Below are 24,646 nucleotides of genomic sequence, written 5' to 3' on the forward strand. Positions count from 1 at the left end.
CCAGCTTTTAATATTGCCAGTGAAAAATGTTACTATATATCTAATTTAAATTATATTCAAGTAGTAATGTTCTAAATGGAAATAATTTATCAAAATCAGGACTAAATGCAAATTATTAAAAGTGTTATTTTAATTTTATTAAGGATTGGCCTTATTTATAATGAATTCCCAGTTCTCCTAAAATGAACCAAATGGAGATGTTTAAGAAATAGAAACAACTTCCCAGATAGCTAATAAATGTGACCATTCTGTAATCTTTGTCCCCACTCTTAATGAGTTGTCACCTATAGGCTAATTCCTACCATAAGATCAAAACCCACTGCTGTCAAGTCGCTGCGGACTCATAGCAACCCTACAGGACAGAGTAGAACTGCCCCATAGGGTTTCCAAGGCTGTAAATCTTTATGGAAGCAAAACAACAACACTCCCTGCCAAAAAGAAAAAAAAGAAAAAATTAAGCATTTTTACAGAAGTTAGCTTTTCTCTTAAAAGGTTAGATATGGGGGCAGAGGGGGTGTGGGGATAGAGTAACTTGGTTAGCGGCAGCTAATATCCATGAGTAAACCACAGGTAACATAGCCCTGTTCTAAATGCAACCTAGTAATGGTGATGAAGAGGTTGAGTGTGCGTTTTAAGGGAGATAGCCACTTTGCATAACACATTTTAGGCTATCTAAGTGTGGTATTATGACGTTAAGTCAAGATGATGAGTTAATTTCTTAACTTCCCCTTAGTTGGACCTCTGGGAGCAAAGGTGTGTAATATGAAGACATTTTGGTGTGTGTAGGACTCTGCACAAGTTGTGAAAATAAAGAGCCCCAAGAAACGAGATATTTTGTGTTGCATTAAAAATATATATATATTTCCATAAAAATAGCATGGCTTAAAGCCAAGACTTACCAGTTTCTTCATTACAAATTCCTCCTGAAAGTCAGGGAAAAAGGTGGGTGAGTTTGTTAGAATAGAGTGATCATACTTTTCCGAAAGTAGAGTGACCATGTAGTTTATTGACCAAACCAAGACAATTTTTTAAAGCAAAAAGGGTATGATTAATAATTCAGCCAGGCCAACAGGCATAAGCTAGACGTTGTCCTAATGCTGTGAGCTGGACTAGCAGCCCTTTCAAGTAAAAAAAGAAGTATTCATATACTGAAGGAAATATGCTACAATTCTAAATGCATTGTTTTTTTTATCTGTATGATGAAAGAGAAAAATACAAGCAGTACAAGGAAGATATTTTGTGTCTTAAGAGAAATCATCCCGCAGATGAGTTAGGAGTCTCATCTCCAATACCTTTAATTTGTACTTCATTGTGGTATACTTATTTTCGTATCATTGTAAAATTTGTCATTTCAGGGATAGAGCATGGAATACTGAGAAAAGCACGGGAGAGGGTGGAGGGAAATAAATTTGGATCCGAGGCCCAGAAATCTCAATGCGTGACTCCCTGTCAGCCCAGTTAAAATCTCAGGGCTTCCACCTACCCTAAAATGATGATGAAGTGGGACTCAGGAGTTCTTGCTTCTTCCTAGCTTAGTGTTGTACAAATTACTCTTACTTTTCTGATTAACCAAGCAACTCAATCTGGGTAAGAGAGGTTTCTCATAGGACCCGTTAAAAAGCACATGAAGCTTCCATTGCTACCTCAAGAATTGTCAAAACTAATATTTTAAAAGGCATCACAACCTGCTAGCCCAGCTCACAGCGTTATGATAGGGGAGACTATAAAGGCATCACAGCCGGCTAGCCCAGCTCACGGCATTAGGATAGGGGAGAATATAAAGGCATCACGACCCGCTAGCCCAGCTCACAGCGTTAGGATAGGGGAGAATATAAAGGCATCACGACCCGCTAGCCCAGCTCACAGCTTTAGGATAGGGGAGAATATAAAGGCATCATGACCCGCTAGCCCAGCTCTCGGCGTTAGGATAGGAGAGAATGTAAAGGCATCACGACCCGCTAGCCCAGCTCACGGCGTTAGGATAGGGGAGAATGTAAAGGCATCACGACCCGCTAGCCCAGCTCTCGGCGTTAGGATAGGGGAGAATGTAAAGGCATCACGACCCGCTAGCCCAGCTCTCGGCGTTAGGGTAGGGGAGAATGTAAAGGCATCACGACCCGCTAGCCCAGCTCTCGGCGTTAGGATAGGGGAGAATGTAAAGGCATCACGACCCGCTAGCCCAGCTCTCGGCGTTAGGGTAGGGGAGAATATAAAGGCATCACGACCCGCTAGCCCAGCTCACGGCGTTAGGGTAGGGGAGAATATAAAGGCATCACGACCCGCTAGCCCAGCTCACGGCGTTAGGGTAGGGGAGAATGTAAAGGCATCACGACCCGCTAGCCCAGCTCACGGCGTTAGGGTAGGGGAGAATGTAAAGGCATCACGACCCGCTAGCCCAGCTCACGGCGTTAGGGTAGGGGAGAATATAAAGGCATCACGACCCGCTAGCCCAGCTCTCGGCGTTAGGGTAGGGGAGAATGTAAAGGCATCACGACCCGCTAGCCCAGCTCACGGCGTTAGGATAGGAGAGAATGTAAAGGCATCACGACCCGCTAGCCCAGCTCACGGCGTTAGGATAGGGGAGAATGTAAAGGCATCACGACCCGCTAGCCCAGCTCACGGCGTTAGGATAGGGGAGAATGTAAAGGCATCACGACCCGCTAGCCCAGCTCTCGGCGTTAGGATAGGGGAGAATGTAAAGGCATCACGACCCGCTAGCCCAGCTCTCGGCGTTAGGGTAGGGGAGAATATAAAGGCATCACGACCCGCTAGCCCAGCTCACGGCGTTAGGGTAGGGGAGAATATAAAGGCATCACGACCCGCTAGCCCAGCTCTCGGCGTTAGGGTAGGGGAGAATGTAAAGGCATCACGACCCGCTAGCCCAGCTCTCGGCGTTAGGGTAGGGGAGAATGTAAAGGCATCACGACCCGCTAGCCCAGCTCACGGCGTTAGGATAGGAGAGAATGTAAAGGCATCACGACCCGCTAGCCCAGCTCACGGCGTTAGGATAGGGGAGAATGTAAAGGCATCACGACCCGCTAGCCCAGCTCACGGCGTTAGGATAGGGGAGAATGTAAAGGCATCACGACCCGCTAGCCCAGCTCTCGGCGTTAGGGTAGGGGAGAATGTAAAGGCATCACGACCCGCTAGCCCAGCTCTCGGCGTTAGGGTAGGGGAGAATATAAAGGCATCACGACCCGCTAGCCCAGCTCTCGGCGTTAGGGTAGGGGAGAATATAAAGGCATCACGACCCGCTAGCCCAGCTCTCGGCGTTAGGGTAGGGGAGAATATAAAGGCATCACGACCCGCTAGCCCAGCTCACGGCGTTAGGGTAGGGGAGAATATAAAGGCATCACGACCCGCTAGCCCAGCTCACGGCGTTAGGGTAGGGGAGAATATTTCAGTGTCCTTGTTAGTGGCAGCATTAGGAAGCTCCGCTGTACTCTGCACTTGCGTGTTCTGCATGTGGTACCTGATGGTGTCTCCACTGTGTTCTGACTTTGCTTGACTCATGTTCCTGCTTTTAGATATTGATGAGTGTGTTGAAGAGCCAGAAATCTGTGCCTTGGGTACATGCAGCAACACTGAAGGCAGCTTCAAATGTCTCTGCCCAGAAGGGTTCTCCTTGTCCTCCACTGGGAGGAGATGCCAAGGTGAGTGCCTTTGCAGGCTCTAGACTGTCATTACTCTGTGTTTATTTGTTCTGGTTTTATTTGAAAACATGGCTAAGCTCTGATTCTTTGTGAAAGGGAAGATGAAGAGTTTTCATTCACCCAGAGATCTAATGATTACCGTATGTCAGAAGGTTTATTTTTACTTTTAGGTTAAAGACTCATCCATCAAGTTATGGTTGTTATAGAACAACTTTCTCTGCACTTGAACTTCTCTCCCACTCTGAGAACACAGGTGCCGGTAGGCCAGTTAATGGGGATCACCCATCAGCCCCTGAATATGGCGCAGCCCGGCGAAATTCAGCCACAGGTTCTCTGCCTCAGAAGAGGTTACCTGTATAAATACGGGCCAAAACTTCCAGACAGGAAAATGAAGATTAATTTATATGCTCCCAGAATATTTTTTTTTAGAATATAGTGCCCATCACTTACAAGTTCTCTAAGAAAACAAACAAACAAACACCAGGATTCTTGCTGGGCCCTATTGTTTTCAGGGATAATACTTGTGAATTGTTTCAGCAAGAATTTTCAAGGGCCTGCCAGGTTGACTTTCAAATTAAAAAAAAAAAATCAACAGGGAGCCTGAACTTAAGCGTAACACAGTATATGATTAAGTTCCAAAACTAACTGGGCTTTTCTAAACAGTGCAGTTGTGTACATCTGTTTACTTATACCCTGGTGGCGCAGCAGATGAGAGCTCGGCTGCTGACCAAGAGGTCAGCAGTTCAAATCCACCAGCCGCTCCTTGGGAACCCTATAGGGCAGTTCTACTCTGTCCTGTAGGGTCTCTGAGTCGGAATCAACTGAATGGCAACAGGTTTGTATGGGTTTATTTACTTCTACAAACCGGTTTCAATGAATTCAAGGGGGATAAAAAAACAAACACACACACATTTCCGCCCCCCCTTTTTTCTGTTGTTTGCATGTTTGTTTATTTGCTTGTCTTCCTCCATATTACCAAATACAAGGCAATGGATATCAAGGTAAAAGCTCTGAATTTAAGAGTCCAAAAATTGGGTTTGGGGTCTCAGCCCTGCCATTTTCAGCCTGGGGCAAACCATTTAATCTTTTGGAGCTTGTTGTCCTCATTTTAAACAATAATGATTTTAAATCTACCCAACTAATCTTACTGAACGTGTGACAAAGCTTCCTTAGTTTCCAGGTCGTTTATAGACTCTTGGCATTGTTATTCTAATTGCCTGGCTACCTTTTTGTTTTTTCAACTGGTCATTTTGTTACCCAGTATTTGGAAGTGTGAAGGAGAGACTTCAGAATTGTCTGATCAGTTTTAATCTTGAAATAGCTAGCTATCAGAGGCCCACGTGGATTTCAGGTTGTAGATGGCGAGGTGCATGATTCAGACAGATACCCTATCTGTGTAGTACAGACCAGCCAGATACATTCTCACTCCTTGTTTTTGAGCGCCTTTGGCTGGCCTGAGTTTGGAGAGAAAGCAGTGAGAAACCAGGTGTGAATCTGCCGATGTGGCAGGCCAGAGGAAAGGAGGCTATTAATTCAATTTGCACTGGCCTGTCACAGAGCGAGCTCACGCTGCAGGGAGAATCGGCCCAGCTGTGCGCAGCCTGGCCACACGCTCCAGGAGGCAGAGCCAGAACTGAGGAATGCAAACAGGGAAAGTGACTGTTGTAGCTCTGATGAAATTCAGAGGTCATTAAGAGCTCTTTGCAGCCGGACTGGTAAACAGGCACCCTAGCAAATGCTAGTTAAAGTGTGTACAGCTCTCTTTCCCAATGGAAGGCACCTTTGATTAATAAACCAATTCTAGAGAAGCAAGGAGTCCTGGCAACACAGTGGTTAAGCTCTCAGCTGCGAACCAAAAGGCCAGTGTTTCAAACCCCCCAGCTGCTTCTTGGAAGAAATATGTGGCAGTCTGCTCCCATAAATGTAACAGCCTTGGAAACCCTGTGGGACAGTTCTACTCTGTCCTCTGTTGTCACTGAGTTGGAATGGACTCAATGGCAATGGTTTTTGGTTTGATCTAGAGAAGCACCACAAAACCAAAAAAAAAAAAAAACCCGTTGCCATCAGGTCGATTCTGACTCATAGCAATACTACAGGACAGAGTAGTACTGCCCTATAGGGTTTCCAGGGAGCGCTGGTGGATCCGAAGTGCTGACCTTTTGGTTAGCAACCGAGCTCTTAACCACTGCACCACCAGGGAAATCACCCACAGGGCACAGGTTTTGCTAGAGCCAGGGAATGAAGAGCTGAGGTTTCCTGGTAAGGTAACAAATTAGGAGTCAGGCCCCCAAATGAGAAAATCCCACATTTTTGAAGGAACAAATGCAAAGGGACTATGAGGATAGAACCTGGCACGTGAAGGCCCCAGGTGTGAATGAGCCATTCCTGCTTGTGCAGTTCCACGACAGAAGTTTGCCACTTGGACTCACTCTAAACTTCACGTGTTCAAGCCTCTATACAATGCCTAGATTTTTTTTTCAGCCAAAGCAGTGGGATGAGGAAGAGGGCAGGGCTGGGAGCAGAGTCAGCAATAAAAGGAAAAAGGATGGCAATGGTAACAGAGCAGAATTAGAGAATGCGTGTATCTAGCTTTAAAAGAAACATTACAAATGGGAAGACAAAGGAGAGAATGAAGTTTTCATATATCTGCTGAGACATTTTTGTAAGTAGTCACTGAATTATATCTTAAGATAGTTGTAGCTATAGACTATAAACAGGACAGATAGAAAGCATTGTATGTGACAATGAACTTGAATAAAGGAAACTACACCACGTTCTCTAAGAAACTAAGTTTGCAAACTTACTTGACACTGTTCTCACTTTAAACAACCATCACAATACCTACCAACCAGTCTTACTGAAGACGTGACAAAGCTTTGTTAGTTTCCAAGTCCTTTTTTTTGGACTCTTGTCATTGTTCGGAAACTCTGGTGGCATAGTGGTTAAGTGCTACGGCTGCTAACCATAAGGGTCAGCAGTTCAAATCCACCAGGCGCTCCTTGGAAACTCTATGGGGCAGTTCTACTCTGTCCTATAGGGTTGCTATGAGTCGGAATTGACTCGATGGCACTGGGTTTGGTTTTTTTTTTTGGTTTGTCATTGTTCTTCTAATTGTTTAACTTCTCACTTTTCAACTGGTTATTTTGTCACCCAGTATTTAGAAGTGTGAAGGAGAGACTTGAGCAAAGCAAAAGTTTGGGTGGCAGGCAGCATGCTGCAGGACAAGGATTGACTTTTATTGCCCTTGACCTTCAGAAGGGTAGTTCATTCAAGGATGCGCAATAGGGTCTGGCTCTAAGAGGTGCGGAGTAGAAACTAGAGAAATACTTAATCTGGAAGAGTTGGAGGCCACAAAGGACTGAACAAGTTCCCTGGGGAGCCCAGCTGAACTTGACTTACCAGGACTTGATGAATATTATTGACTGAGAGAGAGAGATACTTTTACTTTAATTCGTGAATCTTTCTCCTCTGTAACTTTTAGCAACTCAATTTTCTTTACATTTTCTCCTTTGTCACGTCAGCTCTGAAAATAAAAGCTGGCAAAATTGTCTAAACAGAAATGCATGGGAGGCTATGACATTATGCTAACAGTGATTAAAAAATGGTGACAGGAGAGAATAAAAGGCAGACCTGGTTAAACATAAAGAAAGGAATTACACAAAATAGATATGAAAGCATTTCCTTAAAACCTGCAGATGTTAGCCCCCGTGTAAGGAGAGGCAAGTTTTGCAAGGCTTTGGAAGTCAGCCTGAGGAGAAACCTTTACTCCAGGCCTTTGGGCGAACTTGCCTTTTAGAGTCACCCATTGGTCTATAAGAAGTGGAAAAGCCAGTTTCCAAAGTTACGTCAAGCAATGTTAGAAAATTTTCTATGGACAAGAACCCATCTTCCATGTTTGGAGTCACCAGGCAACAGTTAATACTAAAGGGACATATTCTTTGAAAGAAAGACTGTTCTCCCTCCCAGCCACCCATCTCCCTGCCTTCTTCTCTGTTGAGCTAAACAAACTTCCACTGGACGTTCGACATTGCCCGTGGCGCTGGTGCGTGTTTGTGTACACGTGCACATGTGCAGTCCGCAGAAAGCCACTTATGCCTTTTGCAGCCAGGATCTCAATGAGTAGCTGCCTCGGTGGCTGACACGAGTGTCCTCTTTTTGCCAGCCCACAAAGTTGCCACCTTTTTATTTGCTCTGCTCTTGGGATCCAGGGTTTTCCTCTGTTTCCAGGGCTTAGGAGGCGCAAATAAACAACGTGATGTGGTATCACAGTAAGTACTAGAATTGTGTGCTCATAAATGTTATCCAAAACACGTATAGGCAGAGCCATCAGCAAAGGGGTCGTGCGCACGATTCTGTCTATGAATGTTCCGATCCTGAAGTCACTGATGGATGCCAGTTTTAAAAAGTTACGGTTTTGGATTTTATCGTTCACATAAGGTTATTTTGCAAAATTGACGAAAAGGAGAAACGATGTTAAAGCCATATAGCCGTGTTCATCAGATCTCACTCCAGAAGTCACCCATGACTTTAATGATGGGCTCAGTTACCAGTCGGTCACTTAGGGAGCATCACGATGGCTGTGAGAGGAGGATACATTCCACACAGCGGTGTTTTCCTATTCAATATTGTTCAATGACAGTGTAGCAGGAAAACAACTGGAGTATCATGAATTTGTGTTGCAGACTTGCGAATGAGCTACTGTTACGTGAAGTTTGAAGGAGGGAAGTGTTCATCACCCAAATCCAGGAATCACTCCAAACAAGAATGCTGCTGTGCGTTGAAGGGAGAAGGATGGGGAGATCCCTGCGAGCTGTGCCCCACTGAGCCCGACGGTATGTCTGTCACTGCGCTTCTCTCTGGGCCACTCAGGGTACAGGCTGGCCATGAAACAAGTAAGGCTGTGGGCCTTAAGGATAGCACACAGATAACACACCACACCGGTTCTGTCAAGTCAGTTCCAACTCATGGTGACCACATGTATGTCAGAGTAGAACTGTGCTACGCAGGGTTCATAATGGCTGAGTTTTCAGAATTCAGTTGCCTGGCCTTTCTTCTGACGTGCCTTCAGGTAGACAAACCTCCAACCTTTCAGTTAGCAGCTGAGTGAGTTAACCGTTTATTCCACCTGGGGACTCCTAAGGAGCCCTGGTGGCTCAGTGGTTAAGCTTGGCTGCTTACCAAAATGTTGGCGGTTTGAATCCACCAGCTGCGCCTTGGAAACCCTATGGGGCAGTTCTGCTCTGTCTTATACGGTCGCTATGAGTCGGAATGGTCTCAATGGCAATGGGTTTTTTGATTTGGGGATTCCTAAAGGTAAGATGGAAACCCTGGTGGTGTAGTGGTTAAGTGCTACAGCTGCTAACCAAAGGGTTGGCAGTTCAAATCCACCAGGTGCTCCTTGGAAACTCTACGGGGGCAGTTCTACTCTGTCCTGTAGCGTCGCTATGAGTCAGAGTCGACTCAACGGCAACGGGTTTAAAGATAAGGTAGTTTAAGTCTAATTAAAGTGTTCACTACAAATTATTTTATCTCAGGAGCTGGGTAGTTATTTTTCATTATGTTATAAATCAGAGCCTTCTAAGAAGTAGACATAACAGCTTTGGGAGATTTGTTCGCTTTCTCTGGCTTCTGGGGTTTTGTTGCTCATCCTTTCTCAGTATGTGCAGAGTGTGGCAATTTGGCTGCCACACAATGCTCGGGAGGAGCCCGTGGCTAATTGCCGTTGGTATATCTATAACAAGTGTGCATCTCCCCCACAGAGGCCTTTCGCCAGATCTGTCCCTACGGAAGTGGGATCATTGTGGGACCCGATGACTCAGCAGTTGGTGAGTGACCTGTACCTGATTCTTAGCATGTCTTAATATTCTCAGCCAGCCTCTTCCTCACCCTCTCTCCAGTTGTTATTTCTCCACACCTATCTTGGAGAAGTAAGTACTCCTTTTTAGCCTTTTCATTTGGATACCAGTTGTATGTTTAGATATTCTGTTGAATCGCACTGAAATGATCATGATTTACTTTTGTGTGTTCTTTTTAAAGTACCCTGTTATTCACCATTCTTTCCTCCTTTGCTTAAGACATGGATGAGTGCAAAGAACCAGATGTCTGCAAGCACGGGCAGTGCATCAACACTGACGGCTCCTATCGCTGCGAGTGTCCCTTTGGTTACATTCTAGAAGGGAATGAATGCGTGGGTAAGTAAAAGTCAGTCTCTTCCACTGGGATTTACAGATTGGAAACTAAGCTATATAGCATTTCACTAAGAGGTGTAAGTGCCAAGATAGGACAGATTTAAGTCCATTCCTTCAGGCAGCATTCATTCAACAGTACTAGCTGAGCCCCTACCATATACCAGACAGCATGCTAGGCTCTGGGGACACAGCAGTGAGTGACGCGGACATGGTCCTACTTGCGTGGACCTTACAGTCTAATAGGGGAGACAAATACTGGGCACATTTGAAGAGGCAGTGAAAAAGAAAACACTTTAATGAAAGTCTTTGTGAAATTTTTTTAAAGTTATTTATGGTCATAATTATCTTACTGTCGGTAAAGAAAATAATTTTCTGGATTTGATCCCATTTATTTATTTTTTTTTTTAGTAATATGAAGGGCTATGCACCCAGTATAAATTATCCTTATTTTAATCCTGTTATTAAAATGTGAGAAAAATAAATAACAGCTCTTATGGTTGACCTTTGACCTCCTAATCCATACTAACTCTGCGTTGGATCCATGTATGATGTTTATTTATCTGAGCACTCCAAAGCAATTCAGTGTAACTGTATTGATAATGGCATAAATACTGAGGGTATTCATGTAGATTACAAAGTGTTCTTTCTGTACAAGGAACCAGGCCATGAGGATTTTAGCACCAGCTATAGGGTCACTATGAGTCAGAATCAACTGGAAGGAATGGGTATGCCTGTGGGGGAGCCCTTGTGGTGCAGTGGTTAAGAGCTCAGCTGCTAACCAAAAGGTTGGGTGTTCAAATCTACCAGCTGCTCCTTGGAAACCCCATGGGGCAGTTCTGCTCTGTCCTATAGGGTCACTATGAGTCGGAATCAACTCGATGGCAACGGGTATGTCTGTGGGAGCTTAAGCAAGTTCATTGTCTTTCTAGGCCTTAGAAGTAACATTTTGCAGTGAACTAAATTATTTCTAATTATTGCCTCTGCAACTCTAAAAATCAGTGATATCATGCTCTTTATTAACTTGAAGGAGGAGTGATATTCTTGACAATGAAATTCAATTTGATGGTAGAACAAAAGCAGATGAAGCCAGTGCTTCGTCTTTGGATTTTGAGTTAGTGTTACCACGTGCATGAGAAAGAGCCTGCTCCACCACATCTTCTAGCCTTCGCTTTCTCGCTTCAGAACCCCCAGCGCAAGACATGACCTTGGACGACAGTCCATTACTCCTCTGTCTCCTCGATAGCTGAAATAATAATTATTTTTCAACAAGGAAAGATATTCTCCCCATGGGATGTGCCAGAGTAGGAACTGTGAGTATTCTAGATGGATATGTTAGGAGGCATAGAGACTTTTTTGGTCTCCCTGGTAAGACTTATTTTCTCTCCACAGTTGTTTAGAGAGATCATACTCTAAACATATTTCTTTCTAGCCTTTCTTCTGCATAATGTAAACCATATGGTTTCAACAGAACCAACAAAATCTGCTTAAATCTTGATTTTATCCAGTGTATTAATTTTGTTTAACCTCTGGTCTCTTATTTTGCGTAAGTTTAGTCTTCTATTTTATGTCTGGCAAAACTCCATCGTGTATACAGCTTCTTGGAGAGTGATGTAATGTAAGGCCTAACTGGATATGTATGTCTAGCTTTAAATAAGGGAAAACTTTTGACTGGGAAGAGGATACTTGTTTTAACCCTTAGACCAGGTATTCCCACTAAAAATTTGCTTCTCCATGGGAACTCCTGGAGAAAGGCACCGTTTTGGCTAGAAACCCAGGTGCTATCAGTGTCACTGCCACTTAGTGTCCTTGAGGAAGTCGAATTTCACAGCTATAACCTGTGATAATAAGACACGCGTGCCATTTCTCTCAAGGACAGGATGAGAATAAAATGAAAGATAACAGATGAGGGTACTCTATAGAATAAAAGGTATGATCTGAGTCCAAGGCCATTTTATCTCAGTTTATCATTTTTGAATACATTTCTGGTCACTTGCAGATACAGATGAGTGTTCCGTGGGCAACCCTTGTGGAAATGGAACCTGCAAGAACGTGATTGGAGGTTTCGAATGCACCTGTGAGGAAGGGTTTGAGCCTGGTCCAATGATGACTTGTGAAGGTAAGCCTCTTAAACACGGAATAGTTGGTTGCGTGTTCTACCGTGTGGACAGCAGCTGGTTGATAACAATTCTTGTTTTAATTACCACTCCGGCGTATAGAATAAGGAACACCTGGGCCTGATGGGCCATTCTGTGATTTCTGAGGGGTTTCCCCTCTTCAGGAGGAGTTCAAGGTAGATGTAGGTGGCTCGTGGCTCAAGTTACACAGTATTATCACACAAAAGGCTTGTGGGTGTCTCCCTACTGCCTAAATTGGGGTACAACTCCCTTCCTATTTATGCTCTCTTTTCTCCTTTTTTTATTTCCCTTTTTTTCTTTTTCTTTTCCCATGCTCTCTTTTTCTTCTCTCTTTCTTTTCTTTTCTACTCATAGAAACATCTGCACGCAGGGATAACCACCAATACCCTGTAGCCCTCTGGGGCCAATCGGCTAAAAAGTTGCCCCTGAAAACTGTCTATCAATATGCCTGGTAGGATGTACAGGAAGAGGGAAAGGGGAAGGAGTATCTAGAGCAGTGATTCTCAAAGTATGGTCCCAGGACCAGCAGCATCAGCATCACCTGGGGACTCGTTAGGAATGCAGAATTTCAGCCCCACCCCAGAACTCCTGAGTCAGAAACTCTAAAAGTGGAGCTCAGCAGTCTGTTTTAATCAGCCTTCCGTCTGATCCTGGTGTGCTGTCAAATTGAGAGCCGCTGGTCTAAAGGAAAAACGAAGGGGGTGAAGGAAGAAGGTAAAATTGTCATGAAAGTGAGCTTTTCATTAAGAGATGGTCCATTCTAATCCTGTCTTTCCAAAGCATGGTGCGATGGCTCCAAATATGAAATCTACAACAAAGCTAATTTTTGTCTATTAATAGTGAAGTTATTCCCATCTATTTAAGGCTAGAACTGGGCATCTATGTGAACTAAGTAGTCCTCTAAGTGTAAAATGATCCCGAAGCACCGTTTGCTCAGCCAGAGGAATCACTGTTATTTCTCAGGCTTCCTTTTCATATGGGCCAGGTCGAGGGAGAGTGGTTAACAGTATATTTGAGGTCATCTTCTGCTCTGACAACAGTTGACTTGGCAGCTGTTTGGGCTGAATGGGGTAAAATTGGTCCCCACTCCATGTGACTTTAAAAAAACCAAACCCATTGCCGTTGACTTGGTTCCAACTCATAGTGACCCTATAGGACAGAGTAGAACTGCCCCATAGGGTTTCCAAAGAGTGACTAGTGGTTTCGAACTGCTGACCTTTTGGTTAGCAGCCAAGCTGTTAACCACTGCTCCACCAGGGCTCCGTGTGACTTTAGGGAGGTGCAGATGGTCAATTTGAGGCTCTAAAGCCAGAGTTTCAGAAAAGTCTCCTATACATAGGGTGACTTATGATTTGTCATCCACCTAAATAATAGTAATTACACCAGTACAACAAGCATAGACTGTACTAGGACCAGGATGTGTGGTCATCCTACTTATACCCGTCATAAAGTAACCAACTCATTTAATAATTCCCTTGAAAATCAGAGACTGCTTGGATCATCCATGTTCATAACAATGAAGTATTTCAACTTTGGGGAAAAGTAGACTCCTTATGTTGTTGACACTCATGTTCCATTGTTTTTTCACTACCATCTGCTATAGATATAAACGAGTGTGCCCAGAATGCTCTGCTCTGTGCCTTCCGATGTGTAAACACTTACGGGTCATATGAGTGCAAATGTCCTGCTGGATATGTTCTGAGAGAAGACCGGAGGATGTGCAAAGGTGAGACATACAGGTTCAAGGTCATCTGAGCCGGGGAGCCTTAACTCTTTCTCTCATGGGCAGATGACACCTCCCTCCAAGCTTTCATTAGTGGAGGAGAGATGGGAGTTGGGAGATATTGCTGTTGTCCATGGACAGCATGGGGTTGTCACTGCCACTTTTCCCCCTAAAAAGTAGCTTGAAGCATCCTCAAGCTTGGTCAGATCCTTACTAATTCACTGTGTATTCCATGATTATAACATGCCGGGCTGTCTGCTAAGTTGCATACATTTAAATGAGGAAAAAAAAAAAAAAACCTTTGCCAGCGAGTCGATTCTGACTCATGGCGACCCTGTAGGACAGGGTAGAATTGCTGTCCTTTTGGCTAGCAGCCGAGCTCTTAAACACTGCCCCACCAGGGCTCTAAGATGTGTATATACAAAGGGGAAAAAAGGACATTTCGTCACATTCAGGAAGCTCGATGTGAAGACGTCAAGACAGATATAAATAAATAATCATAATGTAGTATGATACTATGGTGGTTACACAGACAAAGTGCTCTGAAAACACAGGAAGAAATGTAAATACTGGAAAGAAATCCCCACCAGTAAAGGATGTCCTGGGATAGCAAGTGGAATCTACTTTAGCTACTCAAATTCCATTAAAATTCTTATTGAACACCTGAGTTTTCAAAGCACTGGACTAAGCTCCATGATACGACTTGGTAAATCACAGAATGGGCCCTCGAAGAGCTTCCGATTTGCTTCTCCCAGGGTCTGAAACCAGCAGATACCTCTTCTTTCCAGATGACTTAAATACAATTTTGCTTGAAGGTGGGGAGATTTCCCAGGAGAGAGCTCCTCATCACATGCAGGATAAAATCCAAATGTCTCAGTTCACAACATGTAAAGGGTAAGGGTAATGAAAGAGGAAAATGCAATAGGGCAGAAAGTACATAATGAGGAAGACCCACCCCACCCCAGAAAAAAGGATATGAACGAGGACAGACCCAGTAGAGAATAAGACATTTGTGGGTGTTTATCTTTTCATCAGAATATAAAAACTAAAACTTGCCTTATATGATGACTATTCTAATATTAAATCATATCAGTTAATATTATCACATTAAAATGACATTGTTATGTTATTGTTACTATTATTCTACAGTGGAACCTTTGGTTTATTATAATATTATACTACAATTATAATGCTTTTCTCATTATCATTTTATTATGAAAGCTTTATGTAAGATTTTTTAATTTAGCTCGTCAGAAGGTATTAGAAATCATGCTTCCTTGAAGAGGTTATCAGTTAGTTAGGGAGAAAGTTCTTTATCAAGTTCAAAGATGGTTAAAAGACTCTTTTCCACTCTCAGGAGGCCAGTGCCCAAAAATGCAATAGGAAATGAAGCCAACACCAAAATAACATAAATGAAGATCAGTTATTACTACCACTTTTTGTTTAAAAGGAGGGAAATTACTGCAGCTTCTTTTGTAACTGTGTGATTGTACTCTCTTTACAGATGAGGACGAGTGTGAAGAGGGAAAGCATGACTGTGCTGAGAAGCAAATGGAGTGCAAGAACCTCATTGGCACCTACATGTGCATCTGTGGCCCTGGGTATCAGCGGAGACCTGATGGAGAAGGTTGCATGGGTAAGTGAATCCCTGACAAAGGAGCTTTGAGTGAGTTGGATGTGACAAAGGACAGAAAGAACTTAAATTCTGAGTCCTCGGTGCACTGTATTCTTCTTGGCTAGAGCCGTTTTGACTTCATGTCACAACTTTCCATGGAGGTACCCTTGTCTCTTGATTGTCCGTGAATCGCACAAGCACTGTCATTCTCTCCCTTTGACCTGGCCTTTGCCTATTTTCCTAGCCTATGTCCTTTCAGGATTGGGACACCAGGCATTTCTTCTATTTCTGCCCTTCACTGTCAGTAGTAAAGGAATAGAGGAAATGTATTTTTTGGGAGGTCACTTCTCTCCACCACATTCTCTCTATTGACCCAATTTTGTTACTAGCACCCTGACATTGAGGACAAATGTCAGGTCTCTTTTAACTGGTAGTCTCTCTAAACCTGTAGGGTCTGCCTTCAGAGAAGCTGGTGGTGTCTAGGATGGGACCCAGGAACTGACATTTTTTAAGCTCCACAGGAGATTCTAATGTGGATCCAGTGTTGAAGGCCACAGCTTTAGACCAGAGGTTGGCAAATTATAGCCCAGGGCTAAGTCTTGCTCACCAGCCCACCACCTGTTTTTTGGAACATAACGATAATCATTTACGTATTACCTGTGGCTGCTTCCATACTGCAACGACAGAGTCAAGCAGTTGCAACAGAGCCCATAAGCCCCACAACTCTAAAATGCTTATTATCTGATCCTTAAAGAAGGAGTTTCCTGACCTCTGCTTTAGACAATAAATATAAAAGAAAATTATTAGAAAATTCCCACAGGCATCCTTTTTCTTTTTAATAATCAATGGGATCGGAAAGACATATTTTATGTTGTCATTTGAGAAGATTCTGAACAATCTCATTGTCCCCTTAGAATATAAGAGACAGAATTAAATAATAATCAAAGAACAGACTTTAAAAGCAGAGAAAAATAAAGTATGTGGATTTCTGATCCCACACTAGATCTTCCTGGATCAGTGGTTCAGCAGTCACTTAGGGACCTTGGGTCCCACCCCAGATACTCTGATTTAATTGGTCTGGGGTTGGCCTAGGTTTTTAATACTGTTCCAAATGTTACCTTTAGACTCTGCCTCTCGTAACTGAGATCTCTGTCTTAGAGACTCGGAACTATTCTTCACTGAGGGGAAGCACCTAGGCAAATTACTTTATGGCTTTTCAAATAACCTCAGATAACTGAGTCTACAAAGTATCTTTTCTGATCACAATCCTATCAAAGTAGAAATTAACAACAGGAAGAGCAAGAAAAAAAATCAGTTACATGGAAACCGAATAACACCCTGCTTAAAAACAACTGGGTAGTAGAAGAAATCAAAGATAGATTCAAAAAATTCCTAGAATCAAATGAGAATGGAAACACATCATAACAAAATCTTTGGGACACAGCAAAGGCGTGCTCAGAGGCCAATTTATAACAATAGATGCACACATCAAAAAAGAAGAAAGGGACAAAATCAAAACATTAGCTACACAACTTGAACAAACAGAAAGAGAAGAGCAAAAGAAGCCCAAAGCCACCAGAAGAAAAGAAATAATAAAGATCAGAGCAGAAATAAATGAAATAAACAATAGAAATACATAGAAAGAATCAAAACCAAAAGTTGGTTCTTTGAATGGATCAACAAAATTGACAAACCATTGGCCGAATTGACAAAAGAGAAACAGGAGAGGAAGCAAATAACCCAAATAAGGGATGAAATGGGGGACATTACAACAGACCCAACTGAATTAAAAAGGATCATGACAGAGTATTATGAAAAACCATACTCCAACAAATATGAAAACCTAGAGGTAATGGACAAATTTCTAGAAACACACTACCCACCCAAACTAACACAAAATGATGTTGAAAACCTGAACAGACCCATAACGAGAGATTGAAAAGGAATTAAAAAAAAAAAAACAAAAAACTCCCAACAAAAAAAAGCACTGGCCCAGATGGCTTCACTGGCCCAGATGGGACTGGCCCAGATGGCTTCGCTGGAGAATTCTACTAAACATTCAGAGAAGAGTTTACACCAGTAGTATTCAAACTATTTCAGAACATATGAAAGGAAGTAATACTTCCAGATTCATTCTATGAAGCCAGCGTAACCTTGATACGAAAACCAGGCAAAGACACCACAAAGAAAATTACACGCCAATATCTCTCATGAATATAGATGCAAAAATTCTCAACAAAATTCTGGCCAACAGAATTCAGCATCATATCAAAAAAATAATACACCACGACCAAGTAGGATTCATACCAGGTATGCAAGGATGGTCGACATCAGAAAATCAATCAACATAATCTGCCACTTAAATAAAAGAATCACATGATCATCTCAGTTGACACAGAAAAGGCATTCAACAAAATCCAACACTCGTTCCTGATAAAAACTATCAATAAAATAGGTATAGAAGGGAAATTCCTCTATATAATAAAGGGCTTCTATGCAAAACCAACAGCCAACATCATTCTTAATGGAGAGAGGCTGAAAACATTACCCCTGAGAACAGGAACAAGACAAGGATGCAATTTGTCACCACACCTATTTAACATTGTGCTGGAAGGTCTAGCTAGAGCAATAAGGCAAGAAAAAGAAATAAAAGAGTATCCAAATTCGTAATGAAGAATTAAAACTGTCCCTATTTGCAGATGATATGATATTATACATAGAAACCTCAAAAGACTCCACGAGGAAACTACTGGAACTAATAGAAAGATTCAGCAGACTAGCAGGGTACAAGGTAAACATAGAAAAATCAGTTGGATTCCTATACACCAATAAAGAGAACAATGAAAAGGAAATCAGGAAAACAATACCATTTATAATAGCCCCTGAAAAAGTAATATACTTAGGAATAAATCTAACCAGGGATGTAAAAGACCTATACAAAGAAAACAGCAGAACAGTACTGAAAGAAACCAAAAGAGATCTACATAAATGGAAAAACATACCGTGCTCGTGGATAAGTAGCCTCAACCTCGTGAAAGTGACAATTCCACCTGAAGCAATTTATAAATACAATGCAATCCCAATCCAAATACCAACAACATTTTTTAAAGAGATGGAAAAACTAGTCATTAGCTTTATATGGAAAGGGAAGAAGCCCCGGAAAGTAAAGCGGTGCTGAAGAAGAATAAAGTGAGAGGACTCACACTACCTGACCTCAGAACCTACTATACAGCTACGGTAGTCACAACAGCCTAGTACTGGTACCACGACAGACACACTGACCAGTGGAACAGAACTGAGAACCCAGATGTCAATCCATCCACCCGCGGTCACCTGATCGTCCACAAGCGCCCAAAGTCCATCAAATGGGGAAAGACAGTCTTTGTAACAAATGGTGCTGGCGAAACTGGATGTCTATCTGCAGAAAACTGAAGCAGGACCCACACCTCACACCATCCACAAAAACTAACTCCAAATGGATCAAAGCCCTAAATATAAAGCCAAAAATTTTAAAGATCATACAAGAAAAGGAGGATCAACGCTAGAGGTCCTAATGCATGGCATTGACAGGATATAAACCATAACCAACAACACAAACTCCAGAAGATAAGCTAGATAACTGGGATCTTCTAAAAATTAAACACTAATACTCATCAAAAGACTTCCCCAAGAGTGAAAAGTGAACATACAGACTGGGAAAAAATTTTTGGCTATGACACATCCAACAAAGGTCTAATCTCTAAAATCTACAAGATAATCCAACACCTCTACAACAAAAAGACAAATAATCCAATTAAAAAATAGACAAAGGAAATGAACAGACACTTCACCAAAGAAGACATTCAAGCAGCTAACAGATACATGAGGAAATGCTCAAGATCACTACCCATTAGAGAAATGCAAATCAAAACCACAATGAAATACCATCTCACCCCACTTTTATTGGTACCAATCAAAAAAACAGAAAATCACAAATGTTGGAGAGGCTGCAGGGAGATTGGAACTCTTATGCACTGCTGGTGGGACTGCAAAATGGTAGAACCATTTTGGAAAACAATATGGCACTTCCTGAGAAAGCTAGAAATATGATCCAGCAGTGCCACGCCTAGAAATATATCCTAGAAAAATAAGGGCTGTCACCGGAGTAGACATACGCACACCCATGTTCATAGCACCATTGTTCACGATAGCAAAAAGATGGAAACAACCTAGATCCCATCAACAGATGAATGGATAAACAAACCGTGGTACCTACACACAATGGAGTACTGTGTAATGATAAAGAACAATGCTGAGAGGGCAAGGCCAAGACCCTTCTGGACATCTCTCTTACAACGAAGACACAAAAAAAGTGATACAATTATATTTATGACAAGGAGCCCTGATATCAAAGACAAAGTTAGAAAACAGACTTAGCGGCAGGGGAAGGGAGAGACAGTTCAGAAGCAGAGAGGAGTTGCCAGATCTGAATCTCCAGGAGACCCTCAGGCACCATTCCCAGGAGCGACTGCAGCGGGCTACTGGTAGCTTTCGGCCTCAGGGAGAAACAGCTAGCTGCACAGCCTACTCATACCTCCCGACCAGAGAAGAATGGTGCTCTCAGCAAAAGCTAAGTACTTCCTTATATTTTACCATGTCCCCAACCCCCAAGCCAGCTTCAGTGGCTTTTGATTTCCCTGGGCCTGAGATAGGTCCAGTTGAGCACTCTGAGCCATTCTTTTGGCCTTGTAGAAGGAATAAATTCACAATTAGGGGAAAAGATAATCTGCCAGTTCTACTAACCTGGGGAGCTCAGGAGAGAATCGACTCCTGTCCAGGCATAAACAGTCCATGGACATTGAATACCTTTCCCCCCTGCATGGACCTGTGTGGGCCTGTTTCAGGAGAATAGGCCCTTTTTGGCAGACTGCATCTATTTGAGCTGTGTGGTGGAGAGGTGGGTGTTTGATGTTTGACATTGCTTTGCCTATTAAACAAGGTCCTCACCTACCCTCATCAGGGATCTAAGGACTGGTAGCTCCACTCAGGTCAATCAAACACTTGGAAATTGAACAATTCCCTGCTCAAAAATGACTAAGTTATAGAAGACATGAAGGATGGAATAAAGAAATTCATAGAATCCAATGAGAATGAAAATAGTTCCTATCGGAACCTTTGGGACATAGCTAAAACAGTGCTCAGCGGTCAATTTATATTAATAAATGTACACATCCAAAAAGAAGAAAGGGCAAAAATCAAAGAATTATCCCTACAACTTGAGCAAATAGAAAGAGAGCAATGAAAGAAACCCTCAGGCATCAGATGAAAGCAAATAATAAAAATTAGAGCAGAATTAAATGAAATAGCAGAAAAACAAGACCGAAAGATAGTTCTTTGAAAAAAATTAACAAAATTGATAAACCATTGGCTAAACTGACAAAAGAAAAACAGGAGAGAAATCAAATAACCCAAATAAGAAATGAGATAGGCGATATCACAACAGACCCAACTGAAATTAAAAGAATCATATCAGATTACTATGAAATATTGTACTCTAACAAATTTGAAAACCTAGAAGAAATGGATGAATTTCTAGAAACACACTACCTACCTAAACTAACACAAACAGAGGTAGAACAATTAAATGAACCCATAACAAAAGAATAGATTGAAAAGGTAATTAAAAAACTCCGAACAACAACAACAAAAAAAACCCTGGCCCAGATGGCTTCACCGCAGAGTTCTACCAAACTTTCAGAGAAGAGTTAACACCACTACTACTAAAGGTATTTCAGAGCATAGAAAAGGACAGAATACTCCCAAACTCATTCTATGAAGCCACCATACCCCTGATATCAAAACCAGGTAAAAGACACCACAAAAAAAGAAAATTACAGACCTATATCCTTCATGAACTTAGATGCAAAAATCCTCAACAAAATTCTAACCAATAGAATTCAACAGCATATCAAAAAAATAATTCGCCATGACCAAGTGGAATTCATACCAGTTATGCAGGAATGGTTCGACATTAGAAAAACAATTAATGTAATCCATCATGTAAATAAAGCAAAAGACAATAACCACATGATTTTATCAATTGATGCAGAAAAGACATTTGACAAAGTCCAACACCCATTCATGATAAAAACTCTCAGCAAAATAGGAATAGAAGGAAAATTCCTTATCATAATAAAGGGGATTTATACAAAGCCAATAGCCAACATCATCCTAAATGGAGACAATCTGAAAGCATTCCCCTTGAGATTGGGAACCAGACAAGGGTGCCCTTTATCACCACTCTTATTCAACATTGTGCTGGAGGTCCTAGCCAGAGCAGTTAGGCAAGATAAGGAAATAAAGGGCATCCAGATTGGCAAGGAAGAAGTAAAGGATCTCTGTTTGCAGATGACATGATCTTATACACAGAAAATCCTAAGGAATACTCCAGAAAACTACTGAAACTAATAGAAGAGTTTGGCAGAGTTTCAGGTTACAAGATAAACATACAAAAATCAGTTAGATTTCTCTATACCAACAGAAAGAACATCGAAAAGGAAATCACCAACTTAATACCATTTACAGTAGCCCCTAAGAAGATAAAATACTTAGGAATAAATCTTACCAGAGAAGTAAGGGAGCTATACAAAGAAAACTACAAGACAATACTGCGAGAAATCAAAAGAGACCTACATAAGTGGAAAAACATACCTTGTTCATGGATAGAAAAACTTAACATTGTAAAAATGTTTATTCTACCAAAAAGCTGTCTATAGATACAATGCAATTCCAATCCAAATTCCAATGACATTTTTCAGAGAGATGGAGAAACAAATCACCAACTTCATATGGAAGGGAAAGAGGCCCTGGATAAGTAAAGCATTACTGAAAAAGAAGAACCAAGTGGGAGGCCTCACTCTACCTGATTTTAGAAGCTATTATACCGCCGCATTAGTGAAAACAGCCTGGTACTGGTACAACAACAGATACATAGACCAGTGGAACAGAATTGAGAATAAATAAATCCATCCACATATGAGCAGCTGATATTTGAAAAAGGCCCCAAATCTGTTAAATGGGGAAAAGATACTCTCTTTAACAAATGGTGCTGGCATAACTGGATATCCATGTGCAAAAAAATGAAACAAGACCCATATTTCAGACCATGCACAAAAACGAACTCAAAATGGATCACAGACCTACATATAAAATCTAAAACGATAAAGATCATGGAAGAAAAAGTAGGGACAATGCTAGGAGCCCTCATACATGGCATAAACAGTATACAAAACATTACTAACAATGCACAAACACCAGAAGAGAAACTACATAACTGGGTGCTCCTAAAAATCAAACACCTATGCTCATCCAAAGACTTCACCAAAAGAGTAAAAAGACTACATACAGACTGGGAAAACGTTTTTAGCTATGACATTTCCGATCAGCATCTGATCTCTAAAATCTACATGATACTGCAAAAACTCGATTACAAAAAGACAAATAACCCAATTAAAAAATGGGCAAAGGATATGAATAGGCACTTCACTAAAGAAGACATTCAGGCAGTGAACAGATACATGAGGAAATGCTCATCATCATTAGCCATTAGAGAAATGGAAATCAAAACTACAATGAGATTCCATCTGACTCCAACAAGGCTGGCATGAATCCAAAAAAACAGAAAATAATAAATATTGGAGGTGTTAGGGAGAGACTGGAACACTTAATACCCTGCTGGTGGGAATGTAAAATGGTACAACCCCTTTGGAGATGGATTTGGTGCTTTCTTAAGGAGCTGGAAATAAAGCTACCATACAACCCAGCAATTCCACTCTTTGGAATATATCCTAGAGAAATAAGAGCCTTTACAAGAACAGATATATGCACACCCATGTTCATTGCAGCACTGTTTACAGTAGCAAAAAGACGGAAGCAACCAAGGTGCCCATCAACGGATGGATGGATAAATAAATTATGGTATGTTCACACAGTGGAATACTACGTATCATTAAAGAACAATAATGAATCCGTGAAACATTTCATAACATGGAGGAATCTGGAAGGCATTATGATGAGTGAAATTAGTCAATTGCAAAAAGAGAAAAATTGTATGAGACCACTATTATAAGAACTCAAGAAATAGTTTAAACAGAGAAGAAAATAGTCCTTGATGGTTACAAGAGTGGGGAGAGAGGGAGGTAGGGAGGGAGAGAGATATTCGCTAATTAGATAGGTGACAAGAACTATTTTAAGTGAAGGAAGAGACAACACCAATACAGGTCAGCATAACTGGACTAAACCAAAAGCAAAGAAATTTCTCGAATAAACTGAATGCTTCGAAAGCTAGTGTAGCAGGGCGGGGTTTGGGGACCATGGTTTCAGGGGACATCTAGGTCAATTCACATAATAAAATCTATTAAGAAAACATTCTGTATCCCACTTTGGAGAGTGGCATCTGGGGCTTTAAACGCTAGCACGTGGCCATCTAAGATGCCTCAATTGGTCTCAGCCCACCTGGAGCAAAGGAAAATAAAGAACACCAAAGACACAAGGTAATTATGAGCCCAAGAGACAGAAAGGGCCACATAAACCAGAGACTACATCAGCCTGAGACCAGAAGAACTAGATGGTGCCTGGCTACAACCAATGACTGCCCTGACAGGGAACAGAACAGAGAACCCCTGAGGGGGCAGGAGATCAGTGGGGTGCAGACCTCAAATTCTTGTAAAAAGACCAGACTTAATGGTCTGACTGAGACTGGAAGGACCCCATTCCCAAAGCCCAAGGATCCCATTCCTGAGACAGGAACCATTCCCAAAGCCAACTCTTCAGACAGGGATTGGACTGGGCTATGGGATAGAAAAATGATAAAAAAAAAAAAAAAAAAATGATACTGGTGAGGAGTGAGCTTCTTGGATCAAGTAGACACATGAGACTATGTGGACAGCTCCTGTCTGCAGGGGAGATGAGAGGGCAGAGGGGGTCAGAGGTTGGCCAAATGGACACAAAAACGGAGAGTGGTAAGAACGAGTGTGCTGTCTGATTAGGGGGAAAGCAACTAGGAGTATATAGCAAAGTGTATATAAATTTTATATGAGAGACTGACTTGATTTGTAAACATTCACTTAAAGCACAATTGAAAAAAAGAGCAACCCTGAATCTGTGAAGCATCTCACAACATGGATGAATCTGGAGGGCATTATCCTGAGTGAAATAAGTCAGTCACAAAAGGACAAATATTGTATGAGACCGCTTGTGTAAAAACCCATGAAAAGGTTTGCACCTTGTAAAGAAACAATCTTTAATAGTTACGAGGGAGGGGAGGGGAGGGGATGGAAAAACACTGAATAGTC

At 41.9% G+C, this 24,646-nt stretch overlaps 1 protein-coding gene across 3 annotated transcripts in view; it reads left to right on the forward strand.

Annotated features, from left to right (window-relative positions):
• The window catches only part of FBN1 (fibrillin 1), a 298,816-nt gene that overhangs the window by 251,028 nt on the left and 23,142 nt on the right, over nt 1-24,646 (forward strand). Inside the window, exons 50-56 of one of the 3 annotated variants that reach the window (XM_049898544.1) lie at nt 3,528-3,653; nt 8,336-8,485; nt 9,413-9,478; nt 9,728-9,844; nt 11,838-11,957; nt 13,580-13,702; nt 15,204-15,335. The exons of the other annotated variants lie outside the window; for them this stretch is intronic. Of the exons in view, the coding sequence (XP_049754501.1) occupies nt 3,528-3,653; nt 8,336-8,485; nt 9,413-9,478; nt 9,728-9,844; nt 11,838-11,957; nt 13,580-13,702; nt 15,204-15,335 (834 nt within the window). The remainder of the gene's footprint in view (nt 1-3,527; nt 3,654-8,335; nt 8,486-9,412; nt 9,479-9,727; nt 9,845-11,837; nt 11,958-13,579; nt 13,703-15,203; nt 15,336-24,646) is intronic. 3 annotated transcript variants of the gene reach the window in all.

Source organism: Elephas maximus, chromosome 10 (assembly GCF_024166365.1).
Source record: "Elephas maximus indicus isolate mEleMax1 chromosome 10, mEleMax1 primary haplotype, whole genome shotgun sequence".
Taxonomy (NCBI): Eukaryota; Metazoa; Chordata; class Mammalia; order Proboscidea; family Elephantidae; genus Elephas; species Elephas maximus.